The following is a 15,807-nucleotide window of genomic DNA, read 5'->3' as shown; positions in this document are numbered from 1 at the left end:
AATTACTAGATCTAAACATCTATCCATTTCTTAAGAATAGATTAACATTTTTAAATAGCCTAAGTGTCCAAATAACATTCACACAAGAATTCAGAATATAACATAATTTTTAAATCTCATTGTCATGGGTTTATAGGCCAAATGGAAGGAATTTAATGTTTAATACCTGTAAATTAATGACCATTTAAATCAGCTTGCGAGTGGGATTTTCTGGAACGGGACCATTTGGAACGTTCAGGTTGCGATGAATTTAGTCCCCCATATCGGCAGCAAATACACTGCCGGTTCTTCGGGGGAAAAAATCACCGTTTCGCAACTTAAAATGTGAATTAAATACATCTTAAGAAACACTTTTCTACATAAAAATAAACTACTTTCTTTTACCTGGTCCTCCATAAAATACGTCCCCGTTGTCGGCATTGACGGCTTCAGAAGCTGATTTTAAAATCATTCCAACGATTAACTTGTCGGGTGAATTTTTTAAAAAAACACACAGAACAGCCGTCGGAACGATTCTTTAGCAACATCTTGCACTCCAACAAAATATAATTCAGGACCAGGTCGGGAAAAAACCCCGTTTTAACCCCGCCCCCTCAAACGCGCCAAAATCGCGCACACGGCCAGTGGCAGAATTGCAGCGCCGCTGAAGGTAAGTATTGTAACATACCTATGTCCAGGTAGAAGATCAACAAGATCTTGTGAAATATCCTACTATAACTTATATGCAAAATGTTATCCTGTTATGTCAAGAGTCTAGATTCAGTTTGGCACAAGTAATTTCTATGGGATTTTGTTTTAACTCTCCTGATTTTCAAATATGTAGCCTGATTTCCATTTCTGTTATCAAGACATTGGTCGTAAAACCTTATGTTCTGCTGTAACTTGCTTTCCAGAGAGCTCTGGCTTTGGCTGGCTAATCTTTCCCTTGGCGGGTGTGTACCCAGGAAATATTCAAATGGTCGAGGTTGTCCAAAGTTTAATTACAATTTTGCCTGACAGTTTTGCCCTGTAGGAGATGAATTATTCTGTGCTGTGAGATTCTTCTGTAATGTGTAGTGAGCCATAGTTCCCAGGATACACATTACACCAAATGGTAAATATTTTTCTTCAGATTTGTGCTGACTCCAGTTGTGCAGGAGAGCATTACTGTGGACTTGTTCATTTTATAATGGTGTTTTGCACGAATGTCTTGCTGTTATTACGCAGTTATTTTTTTCTTTTAACTCTTGCAGACTTTTATGTGTCATTTATGTATAATTTATGTTTTTGTGTATTCTCTATGAGCCTGTAATGCTGTTGCAAACAAGATTCTTTATTGTGCCTGTACATTGTGCATAAGATAATAATCTTGACTTTTTACATTATTACTGTCAACATAGAACATTGAAAGTACAGCACAAAAATAGGCTCTTTGGTCCATAATATCTGTGCTGAACATAATGCCAAGTTAAACTAACTTCATCTGCTTACACATGATCCATACCCTTCCATTTCCTGCATGTCAATGTGTCTATCTAAAAATGTTTTAAACACCTCTAACGTATCTGCCTGCAATACCATCCCTGGCATGGATGGTGGTATAGGTAGCCACCAGCTCCTGTGTTGGGGGAAAAAAAAACCAGCCCTGCACATCGTTTCCCCTCTCACCTTAAAATTATGCCCTCTAATCCGAAATTTCCACCCTGGGGAAAGATTCTGTCACCCCTGTCTATGCCTTTCATCATTTAATATACTGTACTTCTATCAGGTCTCCCCTCAACCTCTGCTGTTCAAGAGAAAACAATCCAAATTTGTCCAACTTCTGCTTGCAGCTAATACCCCCTAATCCAGGCAGCATTCTGGTAAACCTCTTCTACACCCTCTCCAAAGCCTCCCCATCATTCTTGTAATGGGACTACCGGACCCCATGTAATACTCCAAATTAACTCAACCAAGGTCTTATAGATCTGCATCATGACTTTCTGACTCTTATACTCAATGCTCCAATCAATGATGGTGAGCATATCATGTGCCTTCTTTACCTGTCTATTTACGTGTTACCACCTTTGGGAAGCTATGGACCTGGACTCCAAAATCCGTCTTCACATCAATGCTGTCAACCATATATCTTCCCCTTGCATTCAACTACCCAAAGTGCAACACTTCACAATTGCTCAGATTAAACTCCATCTGCCATTTCTCTGCCCATTTCTGTAGTTGATCTATATCATGCAGTATACTTCCACAGCCTTCCTCACTGTCTGCAACTCCAGCAAACTTACTAACTAACCCACCTACATTTATTTACATACATATATTGAATACATAGAAACATAGAAAATAGGTGCAGGAGGAGGCCATTCAGCCCTTCGAGCCTGCACCGCCATTCAATATGATCATGGCTGATCATCCAACTCAGTATCCTGTACATGCTTTCTCTCCACACCCCTTGATCCCTTTAGCCACAAGGGCCACATCTAACTCCCTCTTAAATGGCAGAAGGGCTGAATGGCCTCCTCCTGCACCTATTTTCTATGTTTCTATGTATTCAATATATGTATGTAAATAAATGTAGGTGGGTTAGTAAGTTTGCTGGAGTTGCAGACATTCCGTGGCAGAGAATTCCAGAGATTCACCACTCTCTGTGTAAAAAATGTTTTTTCTCATCTCAGTCCTAAAAGATTTCCCCTTTCTCCATAAACTGTGACCCCTTGTTCTGGACTTCCCCAACAATATATTTATTGGGATTCCAGGTGAGACAGTGGTTCACATGCACCTTCTCTAACCTCATTTACTGCATTCGGTGTTCCTGATATGGCTTTTTATATATTGGCAAAACCAAGCTTACTCCCGGCGACCGCTTTGCCCAACACTTGCGCTAGCTAAACCAAGGCCTACTGGATCTCTCGGTGGCTCACTATTTTAGCTCCCATTCCCATTCTCATACTGACCTTTCGGTCCTGGGCCTCTTCCAATGTCAGAGTGAGGCCACACACAAACTGGAAGAACAGCACTTCATATTCTGCTTGGGTAACTTACAATCCATCAGTATGAACATTGAATTCTCCAATTTTAGGTAACTACCCACAAATATCCCCCTTTCCTCTCTCCTTTCACAAAATGCTGGAGTAACTCAGTGGGACAAGCAGCATCTCTGGAGACGAATGGGTGACGTTTCGGGGCGAGACCCTTCTTCAGACTGAGTCAGAGGAGAGGGAAACTGGAGATATAGATAGGTGCAAAGAGAACGTAAGGTGTGAAAACGATAGAACAAAGCAGACAATGTTCAAGGAAATGTAGAATGGTAATTGTTGGCTGAAGGGAAGATGACAACAAGGCATACAAACAGTAAAATTAACAGTGAAGATAGTGGGAGAACTAGGGTGGGGGAGGGACGGAGAGGGAGGGAAAGCAAGGGTTACTAGAATTTCGAGAAATCGATATACTGCTGGGTTGTAAGCTGCTCAAGTGAAATATGAGGTGCTGTTCGTCCAATTTGCATTTGGCCTCAATGTCTTTCATTCATTTGTTTTATATCTCTCTATATCATTGTCTTTATATATAGTTTCCCTTTCCCCTGACACTCGGTCTGAAGAAAGGTCTCAACCTGAAACGTCACCTATTCCTTTTCTCCAGAGATGCTGCCTGACCCATTGATTTAGTTTTTTGTGTCTACGGTTTAAACCAGCATCTGCAGTTCCTTCCCACACTAAAGGTCACAATCTCAACATGAACTCTCTTTTTTATCTGCCTGTAGATGCTTCTTAACCTTCTGAGTATTACCAGCATTCTTCGTTTTGGGATGTCTGATATATGCAGTGGTTTGTTTCTCAAGGTTCTGGCAATTTCCTCCTTTTTTTTAGCTATTTTTTTTTTTTTTAATTTTCATCTGCTACACAGGCTACACCTGCATTTGACAAGTTTAAACCATCATCACTACCATACTATAGATCGACACGAAATGCTGGAGTAACTCCATGGGACAGGCAGCATCTCTGGATAAAAGGAATGGGTGACTTTTCACGTCGAGCCTCTTCTTCAGACAGGTCTTGGCCCGAAACATCACCCATTACTTCTATCCAGAACTGCTGCCTGTCCCGCTGAGTTACTCCAGCATTTTGTGTCTATATTCGGTCTAAACCAGCATCTACAGTTCCTTCCTACAACATCACTATCCTACTTCCTTCTGTCTCTTGATCACCTCGGTAATTTATAACATGTTGGAGTTCCAGTTCTCTCTCCATGAGTGGTATTTGGCAATATTTTCAGTATTAACTGTTAACTTAGTCCCCCTGGTCCTCACCTTCCACCCCATCAGCCGTTGCATACAGCACATAATCCTCCGACATTATCACCACCTCCAATGTGATCCCACCACTAGCCACATCTTCCCATCTCCACCCCTTTCCGCTTTCCAGATACACCGTTCCCTCCGCAACTCCCTGGTTAACTCGTCCCTTCCCACCCAAACCACCCCCTACCCAGGTACTTTCCCCTGCAACTGCAGGAGATGCAACACCTGTCCCTATACCTCCCCCCTCGACTCTGTTCAAGGACCCAGACAGTCTTTTCAGGTGAGGCAGAGGTTCACTTGCACCTCCTTCCAACTTCATCTACTGTATCCGCTGTTCCAGGTGTGGACTCCTATATATATTGGCGAGACCAAGAGCAGGCTCGACGATCGTTTTGCTGAACACCTCCGCTCAGTCCGCCGAAACCTACCTGATCTCCCGGTTGCTAAACTCATTTAACTCCCCTTCCCATTCCTAAACTGCCCTTTCTGTCCTGGGCATCCTCCATTGTCAGAGTGAGGCTCAACGCTAATTGGAGGAACAGCACATCATATTTCGCTTGGCGGCTTATAGAATAGAATAGAATAGAATAGAATTACCTTTATTGTCATTCAGACCTTACGGTCTGAACGAAATTTCGTGCCTGCAGTCATACATACAATAATACAATAATAAACAACAACAAACACAATTTTAACATCCACCACAGTGAGTCCTCCAAACACCTCCTCACTGTGGTGGAGGCAAAAATCTCAATGTCTTATACCCCAGTGGTATGAACATTTACTTCTCTAACTTCAGGTAACCCTTGTTTTCCCCCTCTCTCCATCCATCCCCAGTTGACCAGTCTGACTGTCTCTGAGTACATTTTATCTCTATTTGCTTTGTTTTTGCCTTCTCCCAGCCAACAATGATCTATTCTACATTGCCCTTGAACTACATCCCCTTTGCCCTGTTTTCACACCTTACACTTCCTTATCTATGTATCTCCATCTCCACTGACATCAGTCTGAAGAAGAGTCTCGACCCAAAATGTCACCCATTCCTTATCGCCAGAGATGCTGCCTGTCTCGCTGAGTTCCTCCAGCATTTTGTTCCTATCTTCGGTTAAACCAGCATCTGCAGTTCCTTCCGACACTTCCTTCTGATCACGTGTTAAAATTGAGATTTTACAAGTGCAATTTGAAGTATTCCAAGATTAGATGTTGTATTCCCTCTGTTTACTTCTAATTTGTCAAAAAAAATGTTTTAATAAGCTCTGTGGTCGACAATGTAAGCCGATGAACTACCTCCAGAAAGGCTTATTTTGCTTTCATGTTATTAGTATAATTTTTTAATGGAATGTGGTTATTTAAATTGTTGTTAATTACTGATTAGAAGGGGAATATTAAATAGAATATCAGACATTGCAGTCAAAACATTTTACTGTAAATACCATTATAGTTTGTGTCTACTAAATTGAGGTTGTTAATGTTGAGCGGTAATTGCTGTATCTGTTAAGCCATCCACCCTGGACAATGTCTCATTAAAGAGAATAACAGCACAGAAGTCTGTAATTTGAGTAGTGAGTGAAAGAGATCTGAGCAATGCATTCCTAGCCTTCAGGTGCAGGAGCTATCAATTTACTATCATCCGAAGGACAGTGATCCAGGTTTCTGTTGTGAATTTCATGATATCAACATGATGAATAGGATTTTACAAACAATGGAAGTGTAAGTTCTGGCTAATATTTGTGGTTCTATTTAGTTATTTTTAAAGAGTCAAAGCAGGGAACAGTCTGGTGTTACATTGTGCAGTTTAAAAGGATTTTGAATTGGTGCTCCGGAGATTCATGTCGTATTCAAAGACATAACGTATCCTTAATAGCGCAGTACATGTGGGCCAGATGAATGATGAATCTATATTGTGATCTACATGTCCCTTATATAGACCTTCTGAGACTTCTGAGACAGCAGAATCAGAGGATGCTGCATGTGAAGATGGTGATGTGTGGGGGGGGGGGTTGTAAAATTCAAAACTAATCTGCAAATTCAATATTTCTGTTGCCCTCCATTGGAAGATGTCTACGTTTCACAAAAACGATATATGTAAAAGGACAAATATAATAACTCAACTGGGAGGGTGGTTACCTAGTGCTGTATAACAATCAATTTAGTGTGCATTTCCTCTCAGTGAAACACTTGCTTTTACTGACATTGTTGCTCTGTTTATTCAACCTCAGTTCAAATTTCTTGCAACTGGCTTGTATATAGAAACCTAGTAGAAGAAATTTGAACTGATACAATAATAGAAAATGCTGTAAATATTCGGCAGAACAGGCAGCCTGAGCTATCGAATATTTCTTGCATTTTCTGCTTTCATTGCAGATTTCAATCATCTGCAGTTTATTGACTTTTATTTCTGGAGGAGATTGAAATTTGTAGACAAATTCAATTGCAAATTAATTTCTAAAAAAAGGATAATGTGAACTATTCAAATCAAGAACTTTACTCAAATTGTTCCTTTGTCACGTTTTCATTTTAGTTTGTTGATGAATACATCCTAATAAAATCTGAGAAAATTATTTATTATATTCATTCGGAAGGTTTTTAAGGTTTTATTGAAAAGGTTTCCTGGGGATAGAATTTTCTTGTATTTATAAAAGCATGGGCTTTGTAGGGATAGTCAACATGGCTTAATGTGGAGGTAGTTGTGACTTACGAATGTGGTTGAGTTTTTTGAGCAGATGATGAAAATGAATAATTCAGGTAGGGCATTGGATGGTGTCTACATGGATTTTAGTTCTTTAAAATAAACTCGTGGAATATTTTATATTCACCTGAGAAAACAGACCTGATCGAACGTAGGCAGCACAGTTGCTCGTGGAGCTGCTGTCTCAAAGCTCAGCGACCTAAGTTCGATAGTCGACCTCCAGTGCTGTCTGTGGAGTTTGCTGCCCTTGTGAGCTCTGGTATTCGTCCAGGTGCTCTTTTTTTCACAATATCATTAAAGCTTGGTCAGTTAATAATTGCCATTGTAAATGCCCTGAATGTAGGTGAGGGGTTGCAAGGCTCTCACTTAACTTTTTTTTCCCCTGTTGCCAGCCGGGCAACCTCGGCAGCTTTTTAGGTTGCCAAATGACAGTTTAGGTGGTCATTTAAGACGGCTTGCATGACGCTTGCGATAATGTACTCGGACGAAGTGCGTAGTTACCAGCCGGAATTATAGTCAATGAAGCATTCACATATTATTTCTGCTTCAAATAAAGTCGCAAACTAAACATATTCACCAATCAAGACATGATATATACCACAATAACATGCAGCCAAATTATAATACAGTATCTCAACTCTTTTTACATGTTGCCATTAATGCAATTTCTATTATCTCTTTCCACTTCCAAACAAAAATCTGCTTGGATTATTCAGTGTAAGATCAACCTCGGTGAGATCAAGTGCAGGCTTGGTGATTGCTTCCACAACACCTCCACTCAGTTCGCAATAACCAACCTGATCTCCCGGTGGCTCAGCACTTCAACTCCCCCTCTCATTCAGATTTGGATTCAATCTTTATTGTCATTGTGCAGTGTACAGTACAGAGACAACAAAATGCAGTTAGCATCTCCCCAGAAGAGCGAACATAGAATAATGAGCAATAAATATATATACGTACATACAGTAGTAGTAGTGCAATTTTTCTGGGGGAAGGAGTGTCTGGGTGGGGGGGGTTTGGCAATCACCAAGGTGCAGAGTTCAGTAATGTAACAGCCGAATCCGACCTTTCTGTCCTGGGCCTCCATGGCCAGAGTGAGGTACACCGCAAATTGGAGCAACAGCACCTCATATTTTGCTTGGGTAGTTTACACCCCAGCGGTATGAACATTGGATTCTCCAATTTCAGGTAGTCCTTGCTTTCTCCTTCCCCTCCCATTCCCAGCTCTCCCACAGCCTACTGTCTCCGCCTCTTCCTTTCTTTTTCCCGCCCCCCCTGACATCAGTCTGAAGAAGGGTCTCGACCCGAAACATCGCCTATTCCTTCGTTGCATATATGCTGCCTCACCCGTTGATTTTCTCCAGCTTTGTCTACCAACGGGATCCCACCACTGGCCACATCTTCCCATCTCCTCCCCTGCCTGCTTTATGCAGAGACCGCTCCCTCCGTAACTCCCTCCGTAACTCCCTGGTCAAATCGTTCCTTCCCACCCAAACCACGCCCTCTCCTGGCACTTTCTGCTCTGTGAAATGATGCAGATCATGCAGCTATCACGCACGGCGCACGCGGAACTGTGGGGTACAGGGCACGTGTACTCCCAGTGCTGCACAGCTCCAGGTGCTCTGCAACTGGCTGCTCCCTGTGCCAGTGCCCCTCTTTGAGCCTGTGTTGCACTGCTTTGGGTGTCCTGTGTCTCTCTTTACCCCCAAATTTCTCTTCATTGAGACTTCTTTCAATAGACCCCTGATCCTAGCTGTATCATTTTATTTCTAATTTTCCATTTTGCTTCTTGTTACCTGTTCACTCCCTACCAAGCCAATAGATATTTTTGAAGCAGAAATAGATAGATAGATTCTTGATTAATATTGGTGTCAAGGGTTATGGGGAGAAGGCAGGACAATGGGGATAAGAGGAAGAGATAACGAATAGACCTGATGGTCCGAATGGCCTAATTCTGCTCCGATCACTTATGACCTCATTACCATATGATTTTTCTGTATAGTTTTGTGATAGGCTGTGAAAGTTTTTTACCACTGTAATCCTCCTGATGTTCTCTTTGCTGATATAGTGTCCCTCGTCCTCGATGCCATCTTAATGTGATCCCTTTCATTCAGGCTTTATCTTTCCGGACCCCATCATCCATGGCTTTAATACCTCATTCAAGTTCCAAATAAAATAAGAAACTGGCAAACCAGTGTCATGTTTTGTGATTATAACATGTATTACTGTGTTCAGGTAGGAAAGTTTGACAACCCGGCAACAGAATTGAAAAATTGTCTTTGATTGAAATTGTCTTTATCTGATGTCATTCCTTTGCAGCTACTCTAACATACGATACTTTGAGGTTTGGCGATTTTGAAGACTTCCCGGAAACAAAAGAACCAGTTTGGATTTTAGGAACCAAGTACAGTGCAATCACAGGTAGGATAAAGATTGGGAAAGTTGTTTGCAAGTAGCCAGGGAGAGGAGTTGCTAGGAGCTGGTTTGTTCTTAGCATTAGGCTAGGAGGGTTTCTGCTGATTATCTCTTAAGCATAGGGTTTTTTGTTGGAAATTAAGTAGTTGCTGGATGAGAGTAACTGTGTTAGAACGTTCTTATGACACTCTAATCATCAAAGGATTTCAGTCAGGCATTGAAACTTTTCCCTTTTCAAGCAGTTATTTAAAGGGGAAAAGTATTGATCAGAACTTAACTGTGTTGGGTTTTTTTTGTATGGAAACCTGAATTTGATTCATTGAAATATTTGGAATGGCTCTGCGCAGCCATCTGAATTTAGGCAACAACTAATCTGCAGGTTTTTCTGATCAATTATTCCAAATGTTTTCATTCTTCATGGCAAAGGAAGTTTTATTGATATCTGTTCATTTAAAATGTTACTCCTAGACCAAGAATCTATCTCAGATTAAATGTATTAGCCATTGACCTCTACTCCGGATCTCTGCAACACATTCCTCCACTTTTTCGCTAATAACATCAGCACCATCTATCAATCTTTATCCTCTGTACCCGACTCCCCAGCATCTACTCCACCACCTACCAAGGCCCCTCCTTTCAACATCTCTACTGACCTCCTTACCCCTCCTCCACACTGCTTCCTCGCCCAGTTTGACCTGGTCACCCCTATTGAAATCTCCAAACTCATCAGCTCTTCCAAACCCACTACCTGCTCCCTCGACCCTCTCCCCACTCCCCTGTTGAAGTCCTGCCTCCCCGTTCTCTGCCCCTACCTCACTAATCGCTTCAACTCCTCATTGTCCCAAGGAATTGTCCCCTCCGCTTTCAAAACTGCTGCTGTTACACCAATCTTAAAGAAACCTGGTCTTGATCCCTCCTCTCTCATTAACTACCGCCCAATCTCAAACCTCCCCTTTCTTTCAAAAACCCTGGAGCGTATCGTTGCGTCGCAACTTCATTCCCACCTCCTTGCGTATAACCTACTTGAACCCCTCCAATCTGGCTTTTGCCCCCTCCATAGCACGGAAACTGCTCTCCTCAAAGTCCTCAACGACCTCCTCACCTCTGCTGACACTGGTTCCCTCAACATCCTCATCCTCCTCGACCTGAGCGCAGCCTTCGATACAGTGAACCATAACATCCTGCTCACCAGACTCAAAGACCTCGGCATTGAAGGCTCTGCACTCAGCTGGCTCCGTTCCTACCTTTCCAACAGATCCCACTTCATCTCTCTCCACAACCACACCTCTGCTACAGCCACAGTCACTCAAGGTGTTCCCCAAGGCTCCGTACTCAGCCCCCTCCTCTTCATCATCTACATCCTCCCCCCCCTTGGTCAGATACTCCGCCCCTTCAATCTGGACTTCCCCTGTTACGCTGATGACACCCAGATCTACCTTGGCACCAAATCCCCCCACCCCAACCCCCCCCCCCCACTCCCATATCAACTCCTGTTTGTCAGCTATAAAAACCTGGATGCAACATAATTTCCTCAAACTCAACAGCGATAAGACAGAATTCCTCCTCATAGGCTCCAAAGCCACACTCAACAAAATCAATAACCCCACTCTCACCATCGACAGCACCACTGTCTCCCCATCTCCCCAGGCCCGCAACCTTGGCGTGATCTTTGATTCCACCCTCTCCCTTGAGCCTCACATCCGCCATGTCATTAAAACCTCCTTCTTTCATCTCTGCAACATCGCCAAACTCAGACCCTCTCTAACACCGCCCGCTGCTGAAAGACTCATCCATGCCTTCTTCTCCTCCCGACTGGACTATTACAACTCACTTCTCCTTGGCATCAGCTCCACCTACATCAAACGACTACAACTGGTCCAGAACGCAGCCGCCCGACTCATCACCCATATCAAATCCTGGCATCACATCACTCCAGTCCTCAAACAACTTCACTGGCTTCCCATCTCCCACCGGATCACCTACAAAATCCTGATCCTCACCTACAAAGCCCTCCACCATCTGGCCCCCCCATATCTCACTGACCTCCTCTCCCCCTACCAACCCTCACGGTCCCTCAGATCCACATCAGCCGGTCTCCTCTCCATCCACAAGTCCAACCTCCGCAGTTTTGGGGTCAGAGCCTTCTCCAGGGCAGCTCCCAGGCTCTGGAACTCCCTCCCCCAACTGATCCGCAATTCTGTGTCCCTCACCATCTTCCAGTCCCGCCTCAAGACCCATCTCTTCACCTCTGCCTATCCTTAGCCCCACGTGCCGTCCCTTTTCATCTGTGCATTAATTGCGTCATACTGTGTTTTGTATTGAATTCTGTATTTACTTTGTGTACTAGTCATGTCTCTACTATTTATTTCATTCCCCTTACATGTTTTTCCTCTACCTGCTAAATTTTTGTAAGGTGTCCTTGAGACTCTTGAAAGGCGCCCAGAAATAAAATTTATTATTATTATTATTATTGAGAATTCCAAAAGATTCAAAAAAAATAATACTGATCTCAATCCAGAATTAACATTTGTCTATCCAGAGTATATTTGCCCTGATTCAAAATTCACTCATCAGTTTCATGATAGTAACAATAGTTAAAAGTGATAGAAGTCGTTGGCACACATGTTTTGTTGAGATATCCCTCTTCCAGGCATGTGCCATGAGTAATTACTCAGGGTTGGCAGTCAGTCGGCTGTTAAAAAAAATCTTAAACCGCGCATGCGCAGATTGTTCTCTCCGTAAAAATAAAAAATAAAAATAAAGAAAGTAACAATTCAATTTGCCCAAGGCTTCCAAATCTCCTTCATTCTGAATTACTGAATGGGTGGGGGGTGGAGGGTGACGGCAGGTGGATAGATGGTGGGAAAATCGGGAGCACACAAGTTGAATCAGTTGTGATCTTATTGAATGACAATAATGAATGAATGATTGAATGAATGAATGATTGAATGCCTGCATGAATGAATGAATGAATGAATGAATGAATGAATAAGTTTATACTACTTCAAGGGACCAATTGGGGGGAGAGCTCCTTTCACAGCGTGTGGAGAGTCTGGCCAGGGGTAAATTTACGGAGAGGGCAGGAGCATTGTGAAGGAGGGGGTCGGGGATCATGCCAGTAATTCACTCACCGCTGCCGTGGCGCTCCAGGCACGGTGGCACCGCATTGCGGCTGGGGAGGGAAGCAGCTCGGGTGGCTGCGAACGGCTGCCTGGCCCGCACTTCAGTACCTTCTGCCGGCCCGCTCACCTCTGGCAGTGCTCTCCGTTTGAACATCTCTTACCTCCCGCAAATCCTTAAATTCCCACAGCCGAGTAACCTCAATTGGTTCCTTGATTGCGCTGTCAGAATTTAAGGATTTGCGGGAAGCGGCTGACATGAGTGAGACCGGCGAGCGGCACGAGAGTGGTTTTCAGACGGAGAGCACTGCCAGAGGTGAGTGGGGGCCGGCAGAAGGAGCTGTCCGGTCCCGGCGGCTGCTCACAGCCACCCGGGCTACTTCTCCCCCCCGGCCACAATGCGGTGGTTCCGCGCCCGGAGCGTCGCAAGTGGGTTACTGGCATGATCCCTGACCCCCTCCTTCTCAACACTCCAGCCCTCCCCGCAGCTTTACCCCGGGCCACTCCCCATACGCTGTGAAAGGAGCTCTCCTCCCCACCCCGGGAAATACGGTATTTAAAAACAAATAGCACCAAGAAATGTATTTACCACATTATCGGTATACAAACTCCATTCTTCTCTCTTTGTTTCCTAAGATCCTCTTACAATCTATGTTTGAAAAACCCGCCAAGAAATTTGCGCTGCGCATGCGCAGTAATGCAAAGGCAGAATTTCAGCTGCCTTCAGCTCTCCCTGTCATTGACGGCTTGAAGCATCGTCGACGGCACATGGGCTGCACAGACCTTCGCGTGTTGCAAGTACTGCGGATTAAAGGCACGGAGAATTATGCCTACCTAGGAGATCGATATCTTAGATAGGCATAATTCTCCCATGCCTTTACTATTTATATTTAATAATTACCATTTTATAATTGTAGTCAGGGTAGACAGTGCCTACCTTGCCTACCCTGACAGCACGTGCCTGCCCTCTCCACACTCAGGGCATCCTGCAACATCTTATCTGGTATTGCAATCATGCAAAATGGGATTGACTTGGAATAGAACTGGCAACTCAAAACGGAGCATCCAGGAGAGGTCGTGGCCCATCAGCAGCCCTAGAAATGTACATCACAAGTATGACTTTTTGGCTTGGGATATCCCTCATTCTGCCTTTACTATTAAGCCAGGAAATCAATCCTAATTCAATGACAAATGTAGAAAGGCATGACAGGGGCAGCACCAAGGGAGCATAGCTAAAAATGAAGGTGTATCAGTACACTGCGGATGGCTCAATTGTAATCATGTATTGTCTTTCTGCTGACTGGTTAGCATGCAACAAAATCTTTTCATTGTACTTCGGTACACAATATGTGACACTCAACTCAACTGTAACACAGGATCAGGTCCATGCTAATAAAAGATAAAGAACAGCATACAATAGGCAGAGTTGAGAAATGTTGGAACCATTTGATCAGATTGAAGCATTGCTCTCCTGTCACGTTTAGCCATGAATGGTGGCAGGCAATAAAACAGGAGGGAGCATCACCCTCAACAGTGCCCAGAATGTTGATGCTAAAAACAATCAATTTGGCTGGAGACCGGCTTCTGAATTGATGAAAATCTTGGGGAAGTGGATATGGATCACCTATTCAGCTCTTCTGGCTGAACATGGCTGAATAAGATTCAGCCAGAAGTACCAAATAAATAATTCATCTCGGCTTCCACTTGAGATCCCCATTGGTATTGATCATAGCTTCAACTTGGAACAAATTGCTAAATATCCTTGTAATTGGTACTATTCTATCATCAACAAACATAAAACAAGGTATATTTTAATGCGTTGGACACAGAAGGAGTCGACTTGTTGCATGTTAACTGAAATGCTGAAAATTTGAACTGTAAGTCTAGCCATTCCTCTAGTAAAGATGTCCTGGTATAGTTACAGCACAAATATTCACCCGACAGAGAAAATAATTGTCTAACAATGTCATGTCAATGAATTTAACAATGTCAAATTATCATCCCTGTTCTCAAGGTCATCGGTCACGAAAAGTGCGATTGAGCCATATTAATAACCTGAAGTTCAGATTGACTTTTACTCGAATCACAGAGCTCCGGACCCCTCTAAAGTAGGGTGGACCTAATACACAAAAGGACATGTCTTCCATAGTTACAGTCAGAGTGATATTGAGGCAATATTTGAGCAAGTTTGGCATCAGGGAACTGTAGCAAAATTGGTTAGTGCAATTCATGCTAAATCTCCATGTGCTGGCATCATACCTAGCATACACAAGCCATTCTACTGACCTGACCTAAGACCATTTGGCTGCAAGGTCTAAATAAAGCTTATGCAATGCCAGCAAATGGTATTCGAGCACCAATTGGAGTCTGTAGCCTGAAAGGCTTGATGGAGGGTCCCCACCCGTGGGCCATGAATTTTTCAGAATGGGAGCAAATCTTTCATTTTGTAGTGACTTGGAATTTTCTCCAAACTTCTCACAGTTCAGCTAACTTCAAAATACTAGGATTCCAGATCAAATCCCAGTTCCCAGCTGCAACAGGACATGACACGAGGAGTTCCACAGCGCATTTTCCTTAGTTCAACTATCTTCATTTGTTTAATCAATGACCTTCACTCCATCATGAGGACAGAAGTGGGAATGTTTCCTAATAATGGCATGTTTAGTTTGGAGATACAGTGTGAAAACGGGCCCTTCAGCCCATTGAATCCGCACAGACCAACAATCCCCCGTACATTACTTCTATCCTATACACTAGGGAGAATTTTACAGAAGCCAATTAACTGACAAACCTGCACATCTCTGGAATGTAGGAGGAAACCGGAGCACCCGGATAAAACCCACGTGGTCACAGGGAGAATTTACAAACTCCGTACAGACAGCACCAGAGGTCAGGATCTGGCACTGTAAAACAGCAACTCTACTGCTGTGTCACTGTGTTGAGCGCTGTGTTCATTTTCACTTTCATCTCAAATACTGAAACAATTTGTGCTTGGCTGCAGTGTGAATAACGTTCAGGTTTTGATTGATCAATAGCATGAATGCCTTGTAAATGCTGGGCAGTATTGGCTAAGCAGTTTCTCCTGACATTTTATTTAGTTATATTAATGTTTCATATATACAGCATCAGCTTCCAATGGGTCACCACTTAAATGTCTAGCCACATAAATGTAAAGGTAACAAGCGAATGTCAGGCAATAAATATTAACAATGCTTCCCAAAGACCCTTCACTGTACAAAATACAAATCTGGGATATGGTGGAATAATCTTCAGCTGCAATTACAGTAAACACTATTCAGGAGAAATAGATT

At 43.1% G+C, this 15,807-nt stretch overlaps 1 protein-coding gene across 2 annotated transcripts in view; it reads left to right on the top strand.

Moving 5' to 3' along the window:
* The window catches only part of atg4b (autophagy related 4B, cysteine peptidase), a 45,394-nt gene that overhangs the window by 6,541 nt on the left and 23,046 nt on the right, over positions 1-15,807 (top strand). For both annotated transcript variants that reach the window (XM_055645938.1, XM_055645937.1), the window contains exon 2: positions 9,282-9,383. In XM_055645938.1, coding sequence (XP_055501913.1) covers positions 9,282-9,383 — 102 coding nt within the window. The remainder of the gene's footprint in view (positions 1-9,281; positions 9,384-15,807) is intronic.

Source organism: Leucoraja erinacea, chromosome 14 (genome assembly GCF_028641065.1).
Source record: "Leucoraja erinacea ecotype New England chromosome 14, Leri_hhj_1, whole genome shotgun sequence".
NCBI lineage: Eukaryota > Metazoa > Chordata > Chondrichthyes > Rajiformes > Rajidae > Leucoraja > Leucoraja erinaceus.
Note: the sequence above shows the minus strand (reverse complement) of the source record. Positions and strands in the feature narration are given on the sequence as shown.